A 24,595-nucleotide genomic window follows, 5' to 3' on the forward strand; every position below is an offset into this window, starting at 1 on the left:
TCCATTGTCGTCTTCTTGGAGAACCAAAGGCATATCTCGCACTCCACTTCCTTGTGGTCCGGATGCAGGCAGTAGAGGCATTACAGGTTCTTGTCCTCCACAAACACATTCCATAGCCCACACTTGGTGCAGGGCTTGAAGAGGGTCTTTCCCTCCTTCTCCTCGTCACTGTTGGTGGGTGCGAAGTAGGCCAAACGGCACGATCTTTGCCCTTGAGGGGCCTTGAAATTCACTGACAATGGATCCACGTTGTCAGCAGATGGAGAAGAGACCACACAGGCTCTTTCGAAACAAAAATAGAACCTATTTCCGTCGAAAACGTAGAAGTAGCTCACAGAGCAAACGCTAGGACTCCCAACACTGAAACGTGTGCTAAAAAAACTGAAGATGGCTGCCAGAGGAGGGGCTAAGGGAAAGGACTGTCATTGGATGGGAGCAGCATGACCCAGAGGACAGTGATTAGCTTAAGGGAGAAATCCAGTTTGTAACTGAAAGTGAAACTCTTTTTTCTTTTACTGATAATTTCCGGTCTGACGATGGGGAATATTCATGAGCATGTGAATCCATGCCAGACCCCATGCTGGAGAAGACATTTCAATTTTAAACACAAACAAATGTTGGACAATGAACGCCAACAAGAGGAAGAAAATGAAACTCTACTAGAGAAAGACACTCATGAAGGCAGTCCACCTTTTCTTACAGGAAGCCAAGAACCGCTTGGAGAACAACTCATTCGAAATGAAGCAGAAATAGCCATGACTGAGGTAGAAAACACCATCTACCAATCTGAAGACTTGTCAGTGCTCAAATCACAGCTAAATGATAAACAAATCATCTTTTACCTAGAAGTCACTGAAGAAAATGAACGTGGACTTAAACATGAAACTGTAGAGCAGCAGACATGCATATCCACAGGAGACACTGCTCCCCTACTTCCCCTGTATTGGAGCCATGAGAGCATGCCCAGTCTAACCTCAGCTACTCTACCAATAATACAGCAAGCATATGAAGATGGTATCCATTTAGACGGCCATATCAAATGTACCCTCAAGTTGATGACAGCCTGCAGGAGGAACTCCCTGAAGGAATATGAGAAAGAACTAAGAAAATGAACTGATGACATAAGCGTGCACGACGTCCTGAGATACTGAGTTAAGACGATCTATGGATTCTAGAGGAGAAATGACGAAGTTAAATAATGAAGTGAAACTAAAAAAATAAGATTACAAAGTAAAAAGTGCTGTAGGAAACCGAAGAATAAATAATTTATATACGATGAAACACAAGATAGATCAAGTCATCGTATAGGCTAGCTACAACTAGGGAATACTACATAAAACTACAGAAACTACAGCCATACTACAGAAATTGGACATTGGTATCATAAAATAATAAGCCAAAGAATCATTAAGAAAGAATGAAAGGCTGTGTTGCAGTAGAATAGCAGGTTAGTGGGGCTGCTTTGGGAGGCTGTCTGGCCTGAAGTCATGGACCGAGAATTCAAATTCAGCCATCTACTTGAAGAAGAATGTGTGTTCAGAGGATGAATCCTCTCACGTTAAGGAGCAAGAAAGAACACAAAGGATGCCAAGTCTTAATTCATTTAAAGCATTTAAAATCTTGCAGAATTAACAGAATCGTGGTCTCTGGTCACCTGAGTCAAGGATGGAAATAGGGTTTGAACTTGTGGTTCCAGACACAATAGCGAGGGCCCTCACTCCCGTTGGATTCCCAGGATGAGAATACAAAGGCCTGCAAGGCCAAGTACAAAGAGAATTTCATGGCAGAAGGCATGGGTGATGAGATGCTGGGATAATTGGGTGGTAGGGCAGCCCCATCTACTTGCAACTTGTTTTTTATTTGTTTACATTTGTAGAGCGCACTACAGCCCGTTACCATCGAGACGCTATAAACTGAGTGTAAGAAGGCTTAGTGAAGGGTTACAGAAAGCCGCCCATCAGAAGTAGTCTTAAGAGATCCAGGGTTACATATACATCCAATTAGCACAGAATACTTACAGGTTACTTGAGTTACAGAAACAAAGCATGCAGGTTTACATGAAAAGCATGGTTTTGATGGCCTTGCGAAAGGTTGCGTGAAATTCAACTAGCCTAAGATGGGGTGGGAAGGCGTTCCAGTGGGTGGCAGCCATGGTGGGGAAGCTGGTACCACCAGCACAAACTTTGTGTATTTTAGGAACAGTTATGTTTGAGTATGCCATTCTGGCTGGCCTGAAGGCAAGGGGTTTAGAGATCCTTTGGACAAGGTTGTGAAAACACTTGTGCGTCAAGGCAAGAGTTTTAAAAATAATTCTTTCCTTGATTGGCAGCAGTGGACCGGTCTCCCGAGACCAGACATATGGTCCCTCCGTGACAGGCCAGTGGCAGCCCTAAGGGCATTATTTTGAACTAGTTGCAGTTTAGCAGGGTTTTTGCCTGAGGTTCCAATGAGTAGGACATTGCAGTAGTGAAGTCTCGAGCCAATTATTGCCCTAGTAATGGTGAGCCAATTGTGTTGGGGGAGGTATGGTCTCACTGCATTAAGAAGATTAGAGTGATAGGCTGAGGAGGATGCTATGGCATGGACCTGCCTACTCATGGTCAGGTTGGGATTCAAGTAGACACCCAGGGTCTTGACTGTTTGGGATACCGTAATGGGGATGTTGGCAATGGTGGAGGAGCTATATTGCTTGTCCAGCTTACCCAGGGTGGATGGGGAGCCAATCAGCAGAAGTTCGGTTTTCTCACAGAATGGATCGTGGAGGAGATGGAGTTGAGGGTGTTCAGGTCAGAAAGGTAATACCCCGAGAGGGGGATGAGCACCTGGGTGTCATCAGCTTATTTTATGTATGAGATGCCCAGGGATCTAGGATTTTGAACAGAGGCCTTGTGAACAGATTGTAGAGGGTGGGGCCAATGCAAGACCCCTGTGGCACCCCGCATTGGATGATGCTTGGGTCGGCAGAGGCGGAATCGGAGCAGACCTTCATTGCTCTCTCCTGCAGGAATGAAGTTATCCATTTACAGGCACTAGGGGAGAAGTTAGCTGTGGTGGCGAGATGGTGGCAGAGGGTCTTATGGTCCACCAAATCAAAGGCAGCACATAGGTCAAGAAGGAGAAGGAGTGCAGGTTTGCCTGCATCTCTATGGTCATCCATCTGGTTTTTGAGGTCAAGGAGGGCAGTTTCGGTACCATGTCGAGGTTCGGAAGCCTGATTGCCAAAGACCAAGAAGGGGATTGTCCTCAAGGAATTTTTGTACTTGCAGGTCGGTCAGTGGTGATGGGCCTGTAATTCCCTGGGACCGATGGGTGTAGGGAGGTTTTTTTTTTAAAGGAGCGGACGAACCCACGCTTCCTTGAGTCCAGGTGGGACATGGCCAGACTGGAACGAGGCGTTAATGAAGGCAGTGATAAAAAGGCATGGGAGGGGGCACAATCCGCGATGACCTGTGCTAGGCAGGCGTCCCCTTTGCAATTGGAGGGTTTAATGGATCTAAGGAGGGAAGAGACTTCAGATTCAGTCATATCCCTAAATTCAAACATGGGGGGTTGGCTTGTGTCAATTGCTGGTGAATGGGAGCTGTGGCTCTTGGCTATGATGTTGGTAAGAGCCTTTTGGTGGGCAAGTATCTTGGTATGCAAGGTGTCCAACTTATCGAGTATGGCCGATTGAATTTTGTTGCACCAAGCCCCATCTTTAATGAGAGTGGGAGGAGGGGAGGCAGGGGTCTCCAGCTCTCTGAAAATGGTGAAGATTTCTCTGGTACCTGATTTGGCGTTGGCTATCCTGATGTTAAAGGAAGAGGCTTTGGCCTTAATGATGGCGGTTTTGGCTTGGTCTTTGTTTACGTGCTGCTAATTGAACCGAATGTTCCAGACATGGCACAAGTGTGCCAAACCAATTGTGTTAGTCCCTATAACGAAGGACCTTATAGCTTAAGAAACCAATGAAACACCAACTGATTTTTCTTAAATTACATGTATGAAGAGGTAGGCATGAGTTGTCCACCTATTATCGGATTGCCAATAACAAACTTAGCTCCTATATTATTGTATATCTAGATGTGCCCCTTCACCAATCCCACCCCTTGATGGGATGTTCACCATTGCCATGCAGTAGGACATCACTGACGTATAAAGAAGTACGTATCATTTTATTTTTTGTGGAAATTGCTGAGAGAGAGCGTATGTCAGTGGATGTTCATTTTAACCTCCCCGTTTCAGATAATTGATAATAAAAACAGCAACTTGCCATCTTCTTGAGTTTGTCCGGTTATTTGGACAGAGTTATTCTGCTGTAATCCCATCCAGCCATAGATGCACGTTCCAAGGGCCATTAGCTCATGTGGTAGCGGTGCAGATGGTTTCAGATCTAAACTAGTTTGACTTCAGAGTTTCGGACGATCGGGCATTAGCTGGAAGATCGTGGAGTTTCTGTGGAGGGCGGCCAATAGAAATAAACTTGCAATAGGCAACACCCTGGTTTCCCGGATCCTCTACGCGGAAGATATGATCTTACTTGATCAGACGCCTATAGGCCTCCAACGGCAGTTAGATAATTTGGCAAAATACATGACAACTAACAATCTTGTGATAAACACCACCAAGACTAAAATCATGATTTTCAGCAAACATAACCAGAAACGTTAAACCAACGCAAACTGGTTTTTAAACAGTCAAAATTGAAGTGGTCCCAAACTTCAAATACCTTGGAGTCATAATCGATGGTTCTTCAAATGAACAAAAAATGCAGCAAAACCTGTGGGAGAAAACTAAAAACCTGGTATCCCAAATGAGAATCATTGACAGGAAATAAGGAAAGTTTTCCCTATTACCAGCAATGAACTTTTAGAAGGGAAAAGTTGTGCCATCCTTTATGTATGGAATGGACGCCACAATCACCATGCCAGCCTTGATTTGGTCGAAACTGGAAGATTACCTGTGGAGGACAGTGCTTGGCCCCCCCCGAACTCTGTCTCGATAGCAGCCCTCAGAAGAGAACTGGGATTACTGTCAGTAGAGGCAACTGTTGAACTCTGTTCAATCCAACTCTACAGGAAAACCTTGCTCCAAGATTGCCTACCCATATACATGCTTATTGACGAGGAAATCAAATTGAACAAATGTGAAACACTGAACAAGTGGGTCGAAGTCCAAAAATCTAAACTGACCGACCTGGCGTGCACCTTAGATGACCTTACGTGTAATCCGCAAAGAGTGATTTTTAAACTGGAACATCAAGACTGGATCAATACAGGAGACAAAGCCGTTGCCAACAAATTGCTAAGACATCTCCCCCCGACTTTTAACAAAATTAAAATTCCCCCTGTCCTACTGTTTTAAATTCCCAGACAAAAAATTGCAAAAAACTTTTCTAAGAGCTCGCCTAAATCTCTTGCACAGTTGGGAAATTTTAGTAATAAGAATGCTGACAAACATTACGACCTGCAGACTGTGCGAAGAGCCTGACAAACAGGAAACTGTGCGACATCTGGTCCTTAACTGCTCAAACCTGAGTCAAGAACGAACTGCGTTTCTTGGTCCATTATGGGCTCACTCAGAGATGGCGGAAGAAAAAAAAACGTGGTAGCGTCTGATTGCGGGGGAAAAGTCTAAATGGTCAGTTGCAACAGCCAAGCTACTTGAAGTAGCTTTCAAAAAGATGAATTCCCTACAACCTCAAGCAACTAGAGACTTGTCCTAATCGGCTCTGAACATACATCTTGGAAAAGCATCAGCTCGTCGTCCGGCCGGCGACCTTCTGACCACCCTCTCGTCTAGTCACTTTCTATTAAGAAGCACGAACTAAGGATTCTTGACTTTCCATCTAGCCTGGCAGCGTGTGCATGTCCTTGTAAAAGTCAATTCTCTTGTTGACTATACACAAGTAATAAAAAAAAAAAAAAAACTTCCAAGAAGAATCGAGACAGTGGGCAGGCCCCTCTTTGAAGAAATCCCTGCTCTGTTTCCATGGGCACTCTGGGTACTGAAGGAAAAGTGGTCGGATTGGAGGAGCCGTCAATACCGAAGGCCTCGAGTTAAACAGATGTAAGTAGACTGAGGGTAATGACAATAGATAGAGGCGGGATTGAGATATTTTTGGGTAATGGGAAATTTTGTCTGGATAAAGAAATGCCCAAGTAATCCTATTTCAAGGGAGATAGAATATGTCTCAAATTCCAATCAGAAAATTAAGAGAACACACACATCAGGACCTTGGAAGCTGGCATTTTAAATTCTGTACGGGGTAATAAAAATAGGGCGTGAAAAAGTATACCTCTTAGTGTAAACATTATAGGATCTGTAATGCTTACCTGGACTCCACGGGAGCGTAATGATCCCAAGGCCTGCTGATCTGCTAAACTGATGCTTTAAGGGTTTTTCCCGGTCATGAAAGAGAAATAAAAATAAAGGAGGTGCTATAATTGAAAAGAATGGTGAAAACTTCTTGGACTCTATGCCTGTCTTTCACCCAGAAATAACTCCCCTTATTCTCTAAGACCCACACTCTCCCCATCTGTGTTTTGTGTTTAGGGAGCTCTCCGTCCTGCTATCACACATGGGTGCGTTGATGTAGAGGTTCTGAAGTCTAAGTTGCTGTTGAACTCTGGAAGCCTCTGAAGGCAAGTGTCTTAAAATGTAAATTAATCTCTTGACAGAACCAAGAAAAAAACTCTGGTGTCTGAGGGTTAAACATTTTCTAAGGTGGAGAGATCTCTCTTACTGACTAATTAATTAATTCTTCCTTTTGCAAATTCTCGGAGGAAAAACCTTTACAGAAGAGTTCGGAGTTTCAAAGAAAAGAATATGAAGACCTTTTCTTGAATGTAGGGGTCTTTGGTAATGTGTCAAGGTATTTTGACTGAGGTACGTATGCTCGCTTAATCAGGAACAAAAAACGATGCACAGCGTAAATTCATTTTGTCAGGAAAAACTACAACCTCCTACTGTGAAGCGCAGTTTTCAACTGTGAGGAATAACTATGGAGCTTCAGGGAAGTATGCACGTAGGAGTGCATCTTCACTCTTAATTCTGTAATGTTCATTCTTTGACTAAGGTACCTTTGTTTTGCATGCCTTCGGAAAACCGAGAAATACCTCGGAACAGTCCTGCGGCTGTGAACAGAGACGGATCACTGAAGAGGAACTGTGACGAAAGAAATTTCTTCTACTGGAAGACTGCGGCAGTGGAAATTCGGTCAGGTCATTCTTGTCTGTGGGCTTGTCAAAATATGAATATTACTTTTCTTTGATTTTGCAGGTTCTGTGAGCAGAAGCGCCGGTTGCGTTACACCGATGTCAGCAGACCTAATGTCCAATGTCTAGATCTCTGCTGAAACGTGTTCATGATCCACAGGACGGCCATTTTAGGGGTATTGGCATGCTATTGAATCCCTATGGAAGTTTATGGTTGGTTAATGCTGTGAATTGTGAGAATGTCATGTGTGCCAAGCCAACATCCACCTTAAGCCTACGGATCTATACAAAGAATCCTGCCTGCTCTGAACGCCTGAAACTAGGCTAGGAACCCTGGATGTGATCATGACAGAAACAGAGAAGGTGATTACAAGGGTTGTTAATGTGTATTGTGTTATTATTTTGAGTGTTATTTGATCTACAACGTTTTTAAGAAGTGATAAATTGTGAAGGTTGGAAGTAAAGTTGGCTTGAGTTAAGTGTAGTAAATGATTTGCACCAGTCAAAAGAAAGATAGGTTGAGACAAAAGAGGATTGAGCGGCGATTGATGGTGCTAGAGGAGAAATGACAAAGTAAAAGAATCAAGTGATCCTTAAAGTGTAAAAAAAAAAAAAGATTACATGGTAAAATGCGCTGTAGAAGTATAAAGAATGTATATATGCTGAAACGCAAGATATATCAAGTCATCATATATGCTAGCTACAAGTAGTGAATTGGATGCAGGTGAAGCCACCATTGTACAGAAGCTGGACATTGGTATCATGAAATAATAATCCAAAAAGTCATTAAGAAAAAATTAAAGGCTGTGTTGCAGTAGAATAGCAGGTTAGTAGAGCTGCGTTGGGAGGCTGTCTGGCCTGAAGTCAAGAACAGAGAGGTCGAAGTCAGCTATCTACTCTGAAGAAAATGTGTGCAGAGGATGTATCCTCTCACGTTAAGGTGCAAGAAAGAACACAAAGAACGCCAAGTCTTCATTCTGCAAGCTTTTAAGTGCTTTAGATGTATTAACAGAATTGCAGTCTCGTGTCACGCGAGTCAAGGATCGAAATAGGGTTTGAATTTAGAGTTACAGACACGATAGCGAGTGTCCTCACTCCCTTTGCATTCCCAGGACGAGAATACTTTGCAAGGCCAAGTACAAAGAATTTCATGCAGAAGGCATGTGTGATGGGAGATGCTGGGCTAATTGGGTGGTAGGGCAGCCTCATGTCCCATCTACTTGCACCTGGGTCTTGGTTGACGTGCGGCTTATTGAACCGAATGTTCCAGACATGTCACAAGCATGCCAAACCAATTTTCTTAGTCCATATAATGAAGGGCCTTATATCTTAAGAAACCAATGAAACCCTGTGCAACTGATTTTTCTTAAAAGACACGTATGAAGAGGTAGGCATACGTTGTCCACCTGATATCAGACGGCCATAACAAACTTAGCTCCGATATGATTGTATATCTAGATGTGTCCCTTAGCCAATCCCAACCCTTGATAGGTTTTTCACTATTGCCACATATTATATCACATCATTGATGCATAAAGAAGTAGATCATTGTATTTTTTGTGGAAATCGCTGAGACACCGAGCGTACGTCTGTGGATGTTCGTTGTAACCTCCCGGTATCAGATAATTGTTGATAAAACAGCAACTTGTTATCTTTTTGAGTTTGTCTGGTTATTTGGACTCCGAATTATTCTGGTGTAATCCAATCCAGCCATAGATGTACGTTCCAAGGACCATGAGTCAAAACTAAAACTTGTAGCTGTAAAAATGATAAACCTCTCCTCTTGTATATAAGTGGAGAAGCTGGTTCTCGCAAAACCTCAATTAAACTAATTGCCAAATTTCTACAAGACTTAAACAACTTTACAGCAGTTGTAACTGCCTCCACAGGTCTAGCTATTTACAACATTGGAAGTGTAACTTCACACCAACTACCTCTGGTACGACGACCTTTCATCGCCAGGCATTTCTATGTCTGCATTTTAAATCTGTAAAAAAATAACAAAAATGTTAATCACTTTTTTTTGGGGGTGGGAAAGGGCAGATAAGGGGTTGGGTATAGTTAAAACTAGGTGGTGGAGGAGGAGTTTGGGAGACATAAATGGTTGCTTGATACAACCATACAATAATTTAGTTAAGAAAATGGGGTGCAGCACCAGTGCTCTCAGAGACGGTCGGATCCAGAATTGCACACACAAGGATCAGTGGTGAATGGAAGTGCATCAAGCAACAGGTTAGCTGGCCCTCTAACCGCTGCCCCAGCCTGGCTGGTAGGACACATTCAGCTGGATACATCGCTGAACAACTCAGTAAGAGATTGAAGGTGTACGCCTGAATTTATGTTTATCCTAACAAGGAAAAGATTGGAAAATTAAGCTTCAAAGCCCTGAGGATGGATTTGTAATCCGAAACGCGTTGACAATTGTTTTTACATTTGACCTTTTTGGTTAATTTGCCTTATGTTCATTTGGCTTTTGTAAATTTAACTTGTGTTGAAGTACAGTTTATATGATTTGTTACATGCTGTCTGACTTTACCAAAACAATACATAATCCTGTTGAGATTGTTTAATATCGAGGTGAATTGTTAGATGTCACTTCTGGATTTGTATAAAATATTTTGTTTTCAAATATGAGCTATTGCTGCAAATTTAAGTTTTCTGATTGATTTTTATTTGGTCATGTTGACTGATGATGTCTAGGTGAGAAACCCACCATTACATTTTGAACTTTAACCCAAGTGAACTTATTCAACTATATTACTGTTGTCTCTGTTGCGTGCATAAATCTAATGGTGTGTATAGTGGAGTTCAAATTGTGGTCACCACTCACCTACGACGACAAACCTCATTGGACTTCGGTCCCTTTAGAGCGCATACAGGGTTACCGGTTGGAAACAACGGGCTTAGTATGATTGTATGAACAGTTTGTAAACATCCAAACTTGCAGGAGTTAAAATAATAGGCAGCACAATCGCACATTTCCTCCTTTTCAAAGGCATGTATGTACAGCAGAGAACAATTCTCTCCATCGCTTGCATGTAGGGTCACAAGTCGCAAGTTCTAACTGTAGACCATGCACTGATCGACATTGGGAGTACAGTCTTCAAAGAAGGTACGAGTTACGTAGCACTATCACATCTCTGTACACTCAAATGTCTATTCCTAGTTAATGTTGATACAACGTCAACGCTGACATACCTTGCATCCTAGAATACAAGAGGCTCTGTGCACTCTACACCCCATCATCTCGATATTTACCATGTGCCTCAACAAAAAAAAAAAACTTTAAAAAAGGGAATAGAAACAGAAGCAATACCACTAACAAAAACAAAGAGCAACTGCTACTCCATTAAATAATACAACAAAACTCTTGTCCAAAAACAAATGCACATCCATTAAAACACACAGAAAAATGTCTCTTGGTGGGGGGAAAAAACTGCAGGCCCATCAAAGGATACAGTGGCACACTGTCTGGTCCATTTGAATTCAGCAACACAACTGGAGTAAATTGCTATGCAAATGTAGCAATCAATCTCTTCCAATTGCCACTAATGTTTCACAACATTTACTTAAATGGCACAGACCAGCTGTGTTTGCAAATGCTTTTCCTTCGTACAAATACTACAAATAATCGTGACAGCACCTACAGTGTCTCAGGTATAAGTAAAAGGTTGGGCTACTCAGCAGGAATGGTAAAATCCACCATAAACACAAAGGGATATCCACAAGAATTCCTAATGTACTTCTTACAAATACCAGAAACCATCTCTAAAAATGAAAATCTTTCAGACTTCATACACATGGAAACATAATACACTCTCTGCAACCATATTTCACAAAAGCACATCTCTAATGAACAATTTGTGTATGTACCCATTCCAAATTCTGAAGACATTCCATTTCGCCAGCTTCTGCAAAATGCAAATCATGATTTGCATATCATGAAATGTAAATCATGGCATATTATGCTCTTCTTGCAATTCAATCGGTCCAGTTTACAAATAACCTTGCATTTCCAATATGACATACTAATGCTTCCAAGTTACAATGCAGATGGTACCAAAAATAACTAAGCTCACTAGCTTTATACATAGCCAATTATCTCTTGGCAAGAAAACCTTCACAACAGTAGGCATAATCTAACAACTGCAGGGCACTATACTGCATCTGTCAAAACAATAAATGGTTGGTGTGAATCTAAAAGCACTTCTGTTACTCCAAAACATAGGCATTTGTTAGATTTGCTGGTAGCCTATCTAATATTCTTGCAACATAAATGTGCTCACTAAAGTATAGTACAATACACAATTAGAAAACACCAACGGGTATCTAACTACTTTAAACCTAGCCTTCATTATAATACACTTCAAACATGCCATCGCAGTTATACTTAAATAATATATCCATAGTACCGCACATGTATTCTGTAACAAGTATATAGTTCAAATCCTGTAGCCAAAATCACCAAGGACAAACTAGTGTAACCATACGTAGTGTCCACATTTGTGATAGGATTATAAATACCATATACACTTCAATAATATCCTTCCACCATATTACAAATACTGTCTACTCCCCCTAGAGTAGCTATTACAATACACATTACTGTAACCGTGGCCAGATTGATAGCCCCCCAGACCATCTAGAATTACTATACACATATCACTATGTCTGTGGCCACAACAATAGAATTGAACCATATCATAAATGTGCACAATACACCTACTAATAACCGGACTCACCCAGGACCCCTCCCAATCCCAATAGCATCCACAGACAAATGTCCGTGTACACGGACAAATGTTCATGTCCGTGGCTCGGAATATAGACGCAGACAGAAAAATGGACTACACCCTTTGAAGGAACTGCACAGCCTTTTTCACCTATGAAAACAGCTTCAGCTTAACTTTTTCCACTCCACCACTCTTCCCAGACACTCTTTCAGCCACAAAATAACCCCAAATGTAGTTTCCAGAGCCTTTTCTCACTGCGATGTCTGCGGACTAAGGCCTTGGTCCGCAGATTCAACATGGCGACAGTTTTAAAAAATATGACAGCTCTTTTTCAACAACCAAACAGCATGCGTGTATGATGTCTGAACACCACACCACCCTCTGATTAATGGTCCAGAGGCGTCTGCGGACACTGAATTGGGAAAATGAGTCTGCACACCCGAAGCAGGATTTTCTTTTAACCTACTTTTTGGCCATCTTTAAAAAACTACTGGACTGATTTACACTAAATTTGAAAAAAGCATGCTGGGTGCAAAATCCGTCCAGCAGTTTAGGCTGAAGGCGTGATGAAAACATTTTTTTTCCAGTATGTCTTAGGTTTTCAAAGGTTTTGGACCCCACCCCTATAACTTTGCCCCTCATTTGATGAAACTGCACCACTTTGCAAAATCATACCGAGGTGGCCATATACTTTTTTTGCATAGTTTGGCGAGGATTCCTCAAACGGCACCAAAGTTATAAACCAGCAAAAACTACCCATCCTATGGGTTGAGCAACATAACCATAACTTCAAGGCTGCTACCGCAGGCCATGTAAAACATATTTCCCCATCTAAGCAATAACCTGCATAACTAAAATAAGGGGCATATGCCAAGAGTACACTTCATGCATAATTCATACATCTTTCATTGCTGTAATGTGCCATTCCTCTGTAAATGGGGTTAATCTGCACAAGGTTTGATTGAGCTCTCAGATCAGAAAGAGCGATATGTCATGCTTGTCCAAATATGGTGCATGTAGCCACCTGCACTGCACTAGCCAGACATTCAGAATCTTACGATCCACTGCTTCACTCTGTTTACTAGGTTTTTTCAATATTCCAGACACCATAAGAAGTGGAACCACAAAACAGATAGGGGCTGTGTAAAGTAAAAATGTAGATCTGACTTTTTATTGTTGATCAGATTATGCCATCCAAAAAGAGGGTCTCGTTTGAGGAGGCAGCTATTAAGTGTAGGTTGACGAGGAGAGCATCCATAGTTTCACAGTGTTCCCAGACCATAAAGTTGGACACAGCTTAATTTTTCTTGAACAAATATTGCGCTAAATAGCTGCCAAAGCTATGGAGATTTAGAATTAATAGAACACTGAAAAAACACACTGAAAAAACACAGAAAATTGACATTAAAATGGAGTGTTGCGTACACTTACCAGAAAGGTATGCTTCCAAACACACAGATGTTTCGGTGTACGTGGATATCTGGATCAAATGGACATATTTTGATACATCGATTTGTGAAACCATTCCCGGGGTTGCTCGAAGCAACCATACAATAATTATTTTAGTTTTAAAAAAATGGGGAGTAGCACCACTGCGACAACAGTGCCATTTTTAAAGCAAAGTGTTAAAGGGATATGTACTGTTGAAGGGGACAACATTACAGTTCCCAAATTGACAAATGATAACAAGTACACCCTAACCGGCGATTAATTTTATTCCCTGCAACAACAACCACAGAAGCATTTCAAGCACCACCCAAAGACCAACATTAAACAAGGACGACTCATTAAGAATTTAGACAAATATAAATAGACCCTGGTAATGACCACAGAACAAATAATACAGACAAAGACCAATGTATACCGTCGATTATCTGCTATCAACAGGAAGCACTAGGATAGATGCACCCAGCAGACTGGCTGCGCACTAATGGCTCCAAATCAAGGTCTGAAACCAAAAGGAAATTTGATCAAACACTGATGCCCTCTTTCAATCAGTCATGACCCAAAAGATGGACTTCTTTTAAAACATGATTTACATTCTTAATTAACATGGATTCATACTTTAACAATATGAAGTCTTCTATGAGCGACTCCTCTGGCAGATTCGGCTGCTTTGGCTCTCTGTAATGGCACAGTTTAGCATCCTCGCTCGGCACCCAATATTGTTCCCCAGAAACCTCCAGTGGGGTATGAACTGAGGTTTTTATCACACTCCTAGGGTTTACAATCATTTTTGTGGGATTGAGCACATCAGGCACGTTGGGCTCACGATGGACATATTGCAACATATCTACACCAGGAACGTAGTTCCAATCGTGGAGGGTCACAGACCGAGACATATATTTTCTGGTGGATGGGAAAACGTGGTTTTGAAAGATGAAGGAGCTAAATATCCAGCTCTCTTTGCCCAAGTACTCCATAAGGTCATGCCAGTTATTGTGATTAACAGGCAGAATTATCTCATCAATATCATTCAGTGCAATATATTTACTTCTGTACATGTTTCGATAGATGCAGTCATTTAAGGTCGCTGTTTGCCCATAGTAGTGCAGTTCTCCGGGATGCTCAGGAAAGTGCCAGCCTGACGAGACGTTGAGATACAAGGTAATCGGCCATGGGACAACATCTAGAAACCCCACCTTTTCATAGTAGTCTAGAACCCTCTCGAGCAGCTTGCTGCAGTGGGTCTTGTAGAGTACAACCTTCTGCGCTCCGAGGATCTTGTACATTTCCATGGCTTGTACGAACTGCAGCACATTATTATAATCTCCGAACATGGTTGAAATACAGACAACAAATTCATATTCAAAAGTGGTGACTGGCAAACCTTGCAGTTGCGCTTCAATATTTTTGACTTTTAGATACTGAGGAAAGGGGGGGACTTCAGATGCCAGAGAAATGGATACATACATCGGGACATGGTCACCTTCTAGATAACACATTAAATCCATTGTGCCATAGGGAAAGTTGAAGTGGTCAGCATGGATCTGGATTTCAGCATGAACCACATACGTGATGTTGACGGAACAAAAGTGGCAATAGAGCCTCGGATACTCCTCACGATTACCAATTCCAAGCACTCTGACGCTTTGAAAGCCTCTAAAGTCCAAATATGCAGCAATAACATAGGTCTTGGTGCCCAGAACTGGAGTGATTGTGCTGTTCACCAAGTTACTTTTGCAAATGCTTCTTTGCTGCTCTGTGAGCTTTGAAGACTTCTCCGAAGAGGTTTTTTTCTTCATATAGGCGTAGGGCATTTCCAACATCAGCGGCTTCCAATATATGGAGCCCATCAGTACCATGGAGAAGAAAATGAAGAACACCACAAAGCACTTGCAGAGGCTTTTGATGGATGTGTAGGGATTCATTGGAAAACCAAGTGCCATTCAACGGATTCCACCTAAATCAAGAACAAACAGATAGACAGTTAGAATTTAGAAATACCTCATGCGCGTTTCATTTCAGATCGGCCAAAGGTCAATTTATTGCAGAATGATTGAGTAACACTAATGGGACAGATCTCACAAACTGAAGGGAATTCACATTTCCCTTTTTCCATAATCACATTGCTTTTAAAGTGCCATTTTGACTTGTGAAAAACGATAGATAGATAAGGATCAGTTCAATTGAAATCCTTCAAACCCCTAGAGAGGATTTACGGCCCAGGCAGGAGATGGGGAGAAATGTGTTTATCAGAAGACAAATACTTTTGCATAGTTGCCGAATCCTTGGCAGCTTTGTCAAATTTTAGTATGCTTGATGTGAAGGAGCAAAAGTTACCAAGACCATCACAATTCCCATAGTCCACTGAACAGCAGCCAAATGGTAACTGCCTTCAGAAAATGTAAGGTTAAAAGGATCTTGAGTGTGCCATTCGGCACGGAGTACGCTACAGCCGATATATCCCATTTCTCGTTAACTATTTATGGTTCTCACAGGAGTGTAATCAACTAGTCAATGATACTGTAGCAAGATTACAGTGGTTTCATGCTTAATTGTAATTCTAGGTACTTGATTTTCATGCTATAAGGCAAGTTGAACTCTTACTACAAATGTATTAAAAATGTACTATGTTTTGGCATTGCCGCATGTAACCTCGTGGTTATTTTACCAGTGTGGTCACTTACACTACCCAACAGCTGGAGAACACACGTCCTCTAACAAATATGAGGATGCTATTTTTACAAATGTATAAACATATTTTATACATAGTGCTAAAATACAATTCCAATTTTAGTTCATCCCAATCTAAAGTGCAATAATTCACGAGGATTCACAACATAAATAAACTGTGAACTCTCCAGCCCCATCAGATAAAAGAAGAATCTGAACTTTCCAGCCCCATCAGATAGCAAAAGAAGATGTTGTATTGAACATCTACCATTTACATAGAATGGGAAGGGTAATCATAACGGATAGCTTTGGCTCCCATAGATAATACTGAGACAGTTGTGTGTGTGTGTGTGCTACTAACTAAAGAGTAGTGTTGGGGACAATTCACCTACGTCAGAAAAGAGGAAAGGATTTGCATCCTATGTCTAATGCCAGAGATCTTGAAAGGGAAAAACATTGAGGCTGTACATCATGAGTGGAAAACCAACATGGATTGCGGTTTTCTCCCATTTTCTATCTATCCGATCATTAAGGCTGCTTCTGTATTGAGGATCTCTCAATCGTCGTTCCAGTCAAAGCACGGCTCCACATCACACAGACCAGCCCTCCCAAAAGGTTAGTGCATCCGTATTTGAAAGCTGTGCATATTGACAAAGATATTGAGTGAGGTCTTTAGGAGATTACATTGTGAGGAGTTGCTTACAAGCTCTACTGAACCAAACTCCAAGCACACATCTGTCAGTGCATGCAAACTGGGGGAGATCTCTTTGAAAAATAGCCTCGTAGGAGTCAGAGATGTTGAGTTAAAAGAAGAAATGCATTGACCGTCCCCCACCCCCAAGACCCCTACATATAAAAGCACTAATTTTAAAATATGTAGTTGCAAAAAACATCTAGGGGCATAAAGCCTCCGAATAGCTGCAGGGAAATGCGCAATGACGATTTTAGGGGCAGACATTCTTGTGATTGCTCGATTAAAAGCTCGTTCTTGTTGCTCAACTCAAAAGTTGAAACTCTTGTATAACACTATCATCGGGGCTAACAGATATTGTGAAAGATGTTGGTTTTGGCATCAAACTATGGCTATGATGCCCAGTCAGCATCCATTGCAATTCGGGGTAGTGGCTGTCCACCAAAGATCCTTTGAGCCTTCCCAACAATTACATTTTCCTGTCTGGGAAAGGGAGCAATCTAATGGGGTCATGGGAGCCTTACATATGGAAGCAAAGGGGATTGCTTTGAACTCTATAGAATCCTCTGTTTTTTTTTTTTTTAAATTGTTATCCATTTTATGTTGTATATACAAAGCTTAATTGCTATAAGTATATTAACTCAAATAAATAAATAGAAGCCTTCCAAATCCCCACTCATCCTCTTACCTACTGTGGTGGGCCAAAATTATGATTCGAAGGATTTAAATTATGGTTGCCCAAATGGTTTGGGACAAACATTTAGGAGAACTTGGGGCTTATCTACAAATGAAAGTGTGGGGGGATGCTTTCATTGCACAGTCTAAACAAAAAGGATTTGGCAAGTTAGGATGCATTCTGGTGTCCTTTCTAATAGCGATACTGACCTCCCACTGAATCTCTGTTCCAAGCACAGTCTCTTAAGTTGGCAAGACATCGTTTGCTGTCCATATGCAACTATGTTTCTCCCACCAAATGCATGTTCTTGCTTTACTCAGAGCGATCAACAGGTCACTTCAATCAAACCCACCCCGAGAGGTATTCACTGGGCACATAAACACGTTTGGATAACCTGCGATTTCCTACCTTGTGTTTAAGCCTTCTTAAAATTACAGGTTTAACGATTGCATTCCTCCGAATCACTCCCTCACATCCTGTGAATACAGAAAATGTATCTTCAAACAGCAATCAATTTAAACCAATATCCACCACGTTAAAATGAGTGTTAAAATGCTTACTATCAATTAAGCAGAACAAGAACTTTGCTAACAGTGATTACTCCTTCAGCTTGTCCTCAACCATCGGGCATGATATGACATTTTATTTCTATCGCGCTCGTACACAAGTATACAAGTGTTTCAGAGCGCGGCAAGGGAGGGGAGAGGAACAGGGGAGAACAAAACAGTGATCTTACTAGGCACTGTGACATTGAGAACGCGTAAGTGCATGGGAGAGGGGGAGGGGAAAAGTGCATGGAAGGGGGAAAAGTGGAAAGTGCAAAGCAGAGGAGAAACAGATAATAAATAAATAATTAAGGCAACAAACAGTTTTAGTGCAGCCAGCAATTTGCAAATGCTAGGTTTAAGGCAGCAGACAGGGTAGATCTGATAAGTGCAGGAAGAAAAAGGGGGGGCTGTATGGGTACAGATACAGACCCCAGTGCAAGTGGTGGCCCGGAGGCAGTGCGGGAGGGTGGCAGGGTGAGCAGGTACCTGGGCCCGGAGGACAGGGGGTGGCCAGGTGCACGGTGCCAAGAGAGAACAGATCAGCAGGGGAGAAGGGAAGTGAAGGCAGAAGAAAAGAGGAAGGTCTTGAGGTGCTTCCGGAACCGGAGATGGTTCTCCTCAAGTTATAGAGTGGCAGGGAGGCTGTTCCAGAGGGAGGCCCCAGCCGAAGACAGATCTACCCCCAGCTCATTTCTTTGAAAAACGACCGACCTTGAGGGAGTTGGAGGTAGAGGAGCAAAGAGCTCGAGAGGGGAGGTATTTGCAGAGGGATAGCTGAAGGTATTTTGGACCCAGGCCCCAGAAAGCCTTGTGGACAATGCAGAGGGTTTTGAATTTAATCATTGCATCCACTGGGAGCCAATGGAGAGATTTCAGGCTGTAGAGATACGATCCCTGGGCTTGAGGCCAAGGACAAGTCTTGCAGTCCTGTTCTGGATTAGTTGGGGCGGAGAGTAGAGGCAGGTAGATTTAGAAAGAGGATGTTACAATAGTCCAAGCTTGAGAGAACCAGAGCTTGGGATACCATGAGCTTCTGGGGGAAGGAGAGGAAAGGCAGAGTACCTCTGAGGACGTGCAGTCGGAAATTGGACTTTAGAGACCTCAGAGATGTGGGGGGAGAAGGAAAGGGTGGAGTCAAAGATGACCCTGAGGTTCTTAGCCTTGCAGGTGGGGGATATGAGGAGGCTCAAGGGAGGCTGGCCAGAGAGTGAGGGGAAAAGGATGGTGAAGGTGTGCCGATGAGGAGTATCTCTGTCTTGCTGGCGTTCAGACAACCTGGAAACAGGCCTGGAAACACTTGTGTACAGGAGCGTTATAAATGACTTGCATCAACCCTACCATGTATGCAGTGGAAACCGATTTTACCTACAATTATCCTACGTACATCATAAGATGAAGTAACAATGATGCTTCAGGGCTGAAGTTGATGAAAAGTAATGAAGCAAGAAAGAGCCCCAAAAATAACAGTGTTAACCAGCTAAGAGCAAAGGCAATAACCCTTTCATGTACAATGTAATTAACCTTTGATCCACAAAAATAATCTTAGTTCATAAAGCATATATGAAGTTTTCTAGAAAATACTTCCTAAAAATACAAAAATCGATGAGGTAGTAAATTTACGCAAGGTTACAAACTCTTTCACACTTAGGAGACGGTCTCAAAAGGAAAGCCACGAAAACTTGGAGAAAAGAGCTTTACTTTTTCCAATGTGTAAAGAATTCCAACTTGATGCCGAACTTAATTTAGATAACGATTCATCCAAACCCAGGCAATAATTACCGGAAATTGCTGGCCTCTTACGTTGACCCATTTGGTCTTGAAAATCACAAACCTGCCTCTTATGACATGACAGGTTATTTATAACACGCTGAATACTGGGTTTCTAAGCGCGGAGACAGGGATCGAACCTGTGTTGCTCCATGTAGTCTTGCTTCCAAAGCAAGTAGGTTGCCCCTGAGCTATCCTCCCATCAAAACACAGATGCCCCGCCCTCCCCCGTGTTCTAGCCATTTGGTGTGCAATAATATGGGGGCTCCTCCTATGGCACTTTAAAATTAAGCTGCTTTTAAAAAAAAAAAAAAAGAAATCTTGTTGGGCCACCAACCAGAAGCCAGTGGAATATTCTCATTGTGATGAAACAAGAGGTGGCACCATAAAAAGCACTGAAATACTTCAAGCTGTTGTAAACCAAGTCTTGCCAAAGCCCATTCTCCTTTGGGGCATTCTTCCACTTTTAAAAGTGTCTGGTCCTGGTGGTCAGAAGCTTCTCAATGCTACTAAATTTGTGTCACGTTGATCGCTTGAACATCTCCGATTACAAGCCATGAAGTCCCAATTAAAAACTGGTGTGTGATCATTTTAAAAAACACACGCAAACAATTCAAACCGTCAAGGAATGCACAAAAACCGAATCACTACAGTGAAATATTTTCCTCAAAAAGGACACGTCAAATGAGGGGCACATCATACTCTAGTCTCGACTCAACAACGAGCCCTCTACAGGGTTGTTTGCTTTCAAAATTTCTACAGGGTCCTTGAGTTTATCCTAAATACAACTGTGCACTCTATAGTTAACATTCCTGTAGCACTTATCGTGGATAACTATGAACAGTAAACGACAAAGACAATGTGGGTCATCCAGAGCTTGCCGGTGTCCTGGCTGTAAATCAGCCAGGATACTGGCAAACGGACCTAGCCATTACCGGTGCCCGATATCCTGGTATTACCAGGATATTTCAAGTGCCGGCAACAAGGGCCCTTCCCCATTCCATGGAATCTCTTAGGACTCCATACAGGGGATTGCTGGTATTACTGGCCGCAGTAATACCCGTGACAGTAATACCGGCTGGCAAACGTATACTCTGCTGTCAGGAAAAGTGCAGGTATGTGGAAATACCAGCATTTTTATTTCCAGGCCAGCTGGGTCGGAATTAGCCCCAATGTCATTGCATTTGTTAGATAGCAACGAAAATGGATGCAAAGTTTTCATCTTTCCTAACACCATCTCTTGAAGTAGGGCTGCAATTGATTTTTGAATCCAGTGAAATGATCATTAATTTAGGAAACAAGACTTTGTTTTGCCTGCTGCAACCTTCCCTGCATGCTCAAATTCTTTACGGAAATGGAAGAAAATAGTAAAAGAAATTGAAATCTCAGCTACTACACTGTACCAAGGTTTCTGATAACAAACGAAACAGATCTCGCAGGAATAAAAAAATGGAAGAGGATTGACAAGGTTACATCACTTCAGTAATACAAGCTACAGCGGCATCTGGCATACCCATGCTGATTAATATCAAGAAATATATGTGCGTGCGTATGTAATTTGATTAATAAACTGAACATAGCTAAAAAGAAAAGGAGTTTAGGCTACAATGTGTTTTGAGCAGTGCCTCGATCACCAAAATTGGTCCCTAGATAGAGCCTGTCTGGAGATAAAAGGATCCACGTACATTTCGAAAATAATCAGAAATAAATGGAAAGGTATAAAACAATTTGAAATAAAAGCACAAAAAAAAAAACTCACTAAAAATACTAATTTAATACGTGCATGTGGTTTTCAGCATCCCTGAGAGCGGTCCATCTTGGGTCGATATAGCTATGCATAAAATAGTGCTTCCATGTAAGACAACATTTTCTGAAGCAAATGAGCATGCTCGATTGCGTGTACGTAAATTGGCTAAGCATTGATCAGTGGCTCTGAACTGCAGGTGAACTTTCTAGAGATGGTTTCCAGGTGGTGCTGTAACATGCATGGCTTATCAGCTGAAATTGTCAATTCTACTATATGAGCCTATAGGTAAATAAGCAAAACCTTTACAAAACACACAATAAGCAGCCCAATATTTTGCTTTACATTTTTAATTGTGTGTGCCACAAACAATTGCTCCTACTGTTATAATATGGCCAAGAATGTCAAAGGATCACCTCTGTTTAACAGCTAGTCTATGCAGGGGAGAGACTCTCTCCTGTTCCAGAACATGTAAAGGGTTGGCAGATGGCACCAGCAGACCACTACACAGGACAAGCCACATCAGCCCTCTGACAAAGCCACGCATTGACAGCCTAAAGCCTTAAGGGAAATCAGTACCAATTTGAGGCAATACAATGTGACCGGGACCTGTTTATTGATAGTACATTCGAGGCCATCACTGAATGGGACTAGATGTTTTACATGCAAAATAGGTGCAAAACTGAATCCCAACATACAGAGCCATAGCACCAATGCAACTATTTGGCGAAATAAGTGGGATGAGACTGTGGCAGTGGGCAGCATTGATGGGTACTAAACGTTCTGAAAACATACTGAAAGGTTGAAACAGATTTTCTGATCACAAAAGCTGGGGATGAAAGGACATGTTCTTGGAACTAAAGCAAGGAAAGGTTTATCGAAGGATTAATTTCATTCAGATGCAAAACCAATTAAAAAGCCCCTAGAGTCTGGAAATATCAGAGTCAAACAAATTTGATATGATAGGTCATTTATAACGTGCTTCATACCCAGAGGTTTCTAAGCACGTTTGGTGGTTTTAAAGGTCCCAAAGCGTCCCAAAACAAAAGAACTCCTAAAAAAAAGAAACTAAAGAAAGTACTACTGTTCTGCAACAGCATAGATTAAGGATCAAGTTGGATTTGAAAAGGAATCAAGATAGAACCAGTAATCATAACAGCTGCTGCTTCTCCTCCTCCTCTGGTCTCCCTAACCACCATACGCCCTAAAGACTTGCAGCTTTCAGATGTGCTTTCACTCCCCACCAAGTCTCTGGACTGTCTAACATCCATAGGAAAGGAGATGTGGGTGCGCGGATGAGCACGCTACCTTCAGCAGGAGGGAACAGATGGCAGGGTAAGCCGTGATAGAGTAAATGATGTGTAAAGATAAATGCAGCAAAGGATAGTGGCATATAATAAACTGATGACTGGAAACTTGCTTAAGGAGTGAGGCATTGCCTGAAAGAGTTGTTCTGTGTTGATGGTGTACTTTGCTTGCCACTATGTTAAGGGTGCCCCATAAGCACAAAATAACGAACACAAACATATGCTCTGTGGTGGATCGCAATTGGAAGTCTGACTCTTTAAGGACATTTCTAAATTACTTTTATTAAATGATAAGAAAATGACTTAGCTTTCCCTTGTCTAATGGGGTTATCCTACCTATCTAATGGAACTAAAAAAAGGTGCTTGTCTGACGGCTGGAAGACCCAAAGAAAAAGTCCTCTGCCCAAACCTAGCTCTATCCTGACCCTACCACTAAGAACCTAACCATAAATGATTTCAGGAGATTGACTTGATCCTCCTGATGCACCAGTCTTTCTGACAGCCTCTTTGAATCAATGTCTTCATCTGTTTAGTAGTTACCCTGTAGGACCTTCATTTATAGTCTCTTGTTAGTGCTTTCATTAGTAATTGTAATTCCTTCACAACACTCGAGTTTAATATTCTCTTTGGTAAAGTATTTATGGCAACCTTCCTCGAGATACTTCCTCAATTATTGATTGGGAGTTAGGATTTACACAGTTTTAAAGGAACTCATGGTGGCAACAGAAAAGACAGACACAAGTGATCACAGTTCAAGGGTGTTTATTAAATTGAAAATGCAGGGTGGAAAAAACGCCTAACCTGAGTCTAAGATGGGAGCAAGCTTCAACCATCAAATGAAAATAAGCCAGTCCTTGTGGCGTCTTTGTCAAAGTAAAAAGGCCTATTCTAAAAACAATGATTGCCAATTCCTTACAACTTATTACAGAAAGAGTGTGGGTTAAGGTTTTCAATAAAGATAGAAGGGTTCACAAATACGTCATGATGCGACTGTCGGGGGTTTCCCTTCTCCATGTTTTGAGCACGGGACAAGGTGGACCTCCTGAACAGAGCACACACACAGGCTTTCCCAGCACAAGGCAACAGCTCCGTTCCAGCTATCAGGTTCTTCGATGGTTGTTAACAAATCTCTTGCCTTAGCAGGCCTGATGTTTCAACAAACAAAAAGTCTGTTACACATCTACTTTTGGTGATGGCTTCACCACTGGGTCACCCTCTTCCGGGCGCAAACCCCTTTCATGTCGAATTCAACAACATCATTTAAACAGTTCTTTGCTCAATTAACTTTTGGGTGATTTCTTTTGATCTCCCTCCTTCGGCTTGGACCGCTTTCAGACGTTAGCCTTACTGCGCTGGGTTCCCTATGGCTTTTCTTACTTTCACAAGTTTTCATGTCTTTTCAAACAATTCACTGTGGACATCCCTCCCCCGGGTTCACTCCTGTCAACAAAATGCTCATGGGACTTCAGACTTCGCCCTTTTCCTTTAGCATCCCTCTGCCGAGTTCATTCTTGCCAACCTTTACAAAACAGTTCACTGTTCATCACATTCATTTCACCAAGCAGGATTCATTTCCCAATCATCTGTCGGTCAAAGACTTTCGACGGTACAGAGGATTTTACAAGACCCCTGTATGACCACTGACCTCCTCGACTTTTCTCAAGGCTTTCTGGGTCCCCCCCCCTTTCATCAATAGTCTCTTTAAACCTTTCAACATTCAAATTAGCCATTTGCTACTTTTCCTTCAACACTGTCCGGCGTATCGGCTCTCCCCTCGACTCACCAGCTGTGATGAACTGCTTGGCTTTCTTCATCTC

At 42.1% G+C, this 24,595-nt stretch overlaps 1 protein-coding gene across 6 annotated transcripts in view; it reads right to left on the bottom strand.

Annotated features, from left to right (window-relative positions):
* Nucleotides 1-13,626: 13,626 nt before the first annotated feature.
* LOC138471710 (uncharacterized) overlaps nucleotides 13,627-24,595 on the bottom strand; it is a 375,044-nt gene continuing 364,075 nt past the window's right edge. For 5 of the 6 annotated variants that reach the window (XM_069609482.1, XM_069609480.1, XM_069609479.1 and 2 more), the window contains 2 exons: nucleotides 17,821-17,888; nucleotides 13,627-15,332 (listed from right to left, as the gene is read on the bottom strand). In XM_069609482.1, the coding sequence (XP_069465583.1) occupies nucleotides 13,924-15,318 (1,395 nt within the window). In that variant the 5' untranslated portion in view covers nucleotides 15,319-15,332; nucleotides 17,821-17,888 and the 3' untranslated portion in view covers nucleotides 13,627-13,923. The remainder of the gene's footprint in view (nucleotides 15,333-17,820; nucleotides 17,889-24,595) is intronic. The other variant, XM_069609483.1, reaches the window with a different exon arrangement.

Source organism: Ambystoma mexicanum, chromosome 8, assembly GCF_040938575.1.
Source record: "Ambystoma mexicanum isolate Mex_15411 chromosome 8, UKY_AmexF1_1, whole genome shotgun sequence".
Lineage (NCBI taxonomy): Eukaryota > Metazoa > Chordata > Amphibia > Caudata > Ambystomatidae > Ambystoma > Ambystoma mexicanum.